This window comes from Trichechus manatus, unplaced genomic scaffold (assembly GCF_000243295.1).
Source record: "Trichechus manatus latirostris isolate Lorelei unplaced genomic scaffold, TriManLat1.0 scaffold00028, whole genome shotgun sequence".
Lineage (NCBI taxonomy): Eukaryota > Metazoa > Chordata > Mammalia > Sirenia > Trichechidae > Trichechus > Trichechus manatus.
In genome coordinates, this window is record NW_004443964.1 from 1,990,094 (window position 1) to 1,992,934 (window position 2,841).

The window sequence follows — 2,841 nt, forward strand, 5'->3', positions numbered from 1 at the left end:
GTCCAGAGACGGGTGAGGGGCACAGGGTCTGGTCAGGGATGAGTGGGCAGGGGGTGCAGGGCCTGGTCAGGTGGGGGGTGCAGGGCCTAGTCAGGTGGGGGCACAGGGCCTGGTCAGGGCTGAGCGGATGGGGGGCGCAGGGCTGGGTGGGAGGATGACTGAGGTGGGTAGGTGGGGTTGGCGTGACCTCTCCCACCAAAGCTCTGAGCTGGGTGGACGGTCGTGCTGGCTGCAGTGGCCTGACCCGTGGTCACGTGGGATGGAGATGAGCTGCAGGGAGCTACGGCGTTTGACTTCGGTTGAATCAGGGACCGGGCGTATGCTTGAAGCAACGCGGGCTCACGGGGCAGCTGGGCCAGGGTTGGGAGGCAGGGCTGTGTGCTCACGATGGCCAGGCCAGCCTCTCTGTTCTCCACAGACTACCCCTCCTTTGGTCTATACCCTGCCCGTGGTGTACCCTCCCCCTGGACGGCCCAAGTCTTCACTGTCATCCCAGCCTGAGGTCTCTCGAGCCCAGCTCAGCCTGTCCCCCCACCACGAGGGTCTTGGGGCCCAGGGCCTCCCCTTGGCACACATGTGTACCATGCGCTGTGCTCTGGCCCTCCGCACTGGGCCTCCTGCCAGGACATCGGTTAATGGGCTTGTTCGCCCAGAAGCCCATTTCTCATCTAAGCACCCCTGACCCCAGGCCCCGATCTGGCCATCCCTGACTCCTGACCTGGCTGTCCCGGACCCCGGGCCCCGACCTGGTTGTCCGTGACCCTGGGCCCCGACCTGCCCTTTCCTGACCCTGGCCCCTGACCTGACTGTTGCTGACCCTCGCCCCGACCTGACCTTCCCTGACCCTGACCCCTGACCTGACTGTCCCTGGCTGGTGGTAAAGCCTCTTAGCTCCACTCCCTGTCCCCCCAGCATACGTTGTGCTGTCCCTCAGTGGGCGCCAGGGTTCCCGCTGCCTCAGGGCCGAGCGGCCGACTCAGAGCTGCAGTCACAGGCCCAGCTCAGCCTATGCCCACCCTCAAGTCTCCAAACACCCAACCCTGAGGGGTGGGAGGCGGTGCCCTGCTGGGCTCCAGGTGAGCCACATACCTGGTCAAGACCCCCCCCCGTTTCTGACACTGCACCTCGCCCCCACACCTGGCTTTGGGGGACCTGTGCTCTCTGGGGCCTGGGCTGTGGGGCTGTGGCCACCCCGCTGGCAGGCGGAGGCCCCTCTGCTTGAACACCCCGGGGAAGCGCCACATTTTGCCCAGTCAGGACCCAGCACAGGGGTGGCAGCGGCCGAGTGGATGCTGACGGCATGTCCAGGAAGGTCTGGGGTGCTCACCATTCGCTGAGCGCCATTCTCCTGTCATAGACGCGGATGGAGCCGTCGCCGAGGCCAGCCACGATGAGCGAGCGGTGTGAGTCGCAGGACAGGCTGGTCACGCAGCTGTCTGCGCCCGTGGGGATGTCCTAGACGGAGACAGGGAGGGCCCGGGGGACCACCAGTCACAGGACGGTCCGGGGGGCCAGGAGAACTGAGTCACGGCCGTGCCGTGTGAACGGCAGCCTGGCTGCTCCACGCCCCCACCAGGCGGCAAGGCCGTCACCTGCCCTGCATCCCAGCGGCAAACACCCCCGTGAGGTGGGGCTTCAGTGCCAGTTAAACCTTCCCACAACCTCACCCTCCTTTCTAAAAAGACAGATGAGCTGCATTTCGGCAGGAGGATCCTTGTTAGGCCCTCTAAAACCTCGGATCAGAGGCGAGAAGGGTCCGGGAGGTGCGCTGTGGCTCATAAACATCCGCTGCCTCCCCGGGTGGCCGTAAACGGCAGGGAAGGGCGGGCAGATGATGGACGCTGGCAGAAAGAGCACACTGGAAGGATGGGCCCCCGAGCACAAAGCCGCTTCCCCGTCACAGAGGCTTTGCCAGGTAATGTGAGGACAAATGCGACAGTGGATGATGGAGCCACGGCAGCATGAGAGGCCGAGGCTGCTGTGAAGGCCTGTCCTAAGTGTCCACACAGACCCTGATAAGGGCCTCAGACTCCTGGCCTGGCCCCCAGAGGTCCCTAGAGGTCCCCCAAGGACCCCTAAGGCCGGGCAGGGCTGGAAGGAGAAGGGGCGGCACCCCCTGACTGAGGCTGCGGCCAGGGCTTGAACAGGTTGCGGGTCCGGACCCCGCTGAGAATTTGCATTTCCACCCCAGATACACTGAATCGACATTTTAACAAGGTCCTCAGGTGATTCTTACGTATAACAAGTTTTGAGAACCACTGCTCTACTGCCAAAGCCCTGGTGGCACAGTGGTTAAGAGCTCAGCTGCTAACCAAAAAGTTGGCAGTTTGAATCCACCAGTTGCTTCTTGGAAATCCTATGGGGCAGTTCTACTCTGTCCTACAGGGTCGCTATCGCCTGGGAATCCTTAGAAATGCAAATTCTCAGCAGGGTTTGGAACCTGGATGAACTGGTTTGAAGCCTTGTGGCCTCCACCTGCACCGCCTGGGGCTGTGTCTTGTACAGAGAAGGGGACAATCTCATGACACCCTTTCCAGACGGTAAAAGAGCCTTCCCAAGAGAGAGTGGGAGTCAGGCTGGGCAGTGTCCTTGTGGGGCGTGAGGACGGGACAGAGGGCCAACTGCAGTGACCTCAGTGCCACACAAGGCTGGGGAAGTCCGGGGGGCTGGCTCTGCAGGGCTGCAGTTCCCTCCCATGCACACGCACAGACACCACACATACACAAACCACACATATACACACATACCACACATATACACTACACACATACACATACACACCACATATACACACACCACACATGTATACTACACACACCCCACACCTATACACACACCCCA

The 2,841-nt window shown here is 62.1% G+C and overlaps 1 protein-coding gene across 1 annotated transcript in view; it reads right to left on the minus strand.

Moving 5' to 3' along the window:
- The window catches only part of RPTOR (regulatory associated protein of MTOR complex 1), a 425,613-nt gene that overhangs the window by 2,327 nt on the left and 420,445 nt on the right, over window positions 1-2,841 (minus strand). The window contains 1 exon segment of the mRNA XM_023729162.1: window positions 1,328-1,455. Coding sequence (XP_023584930.1) covers window positions 1,328-1,455 — 128 coding nt within the window.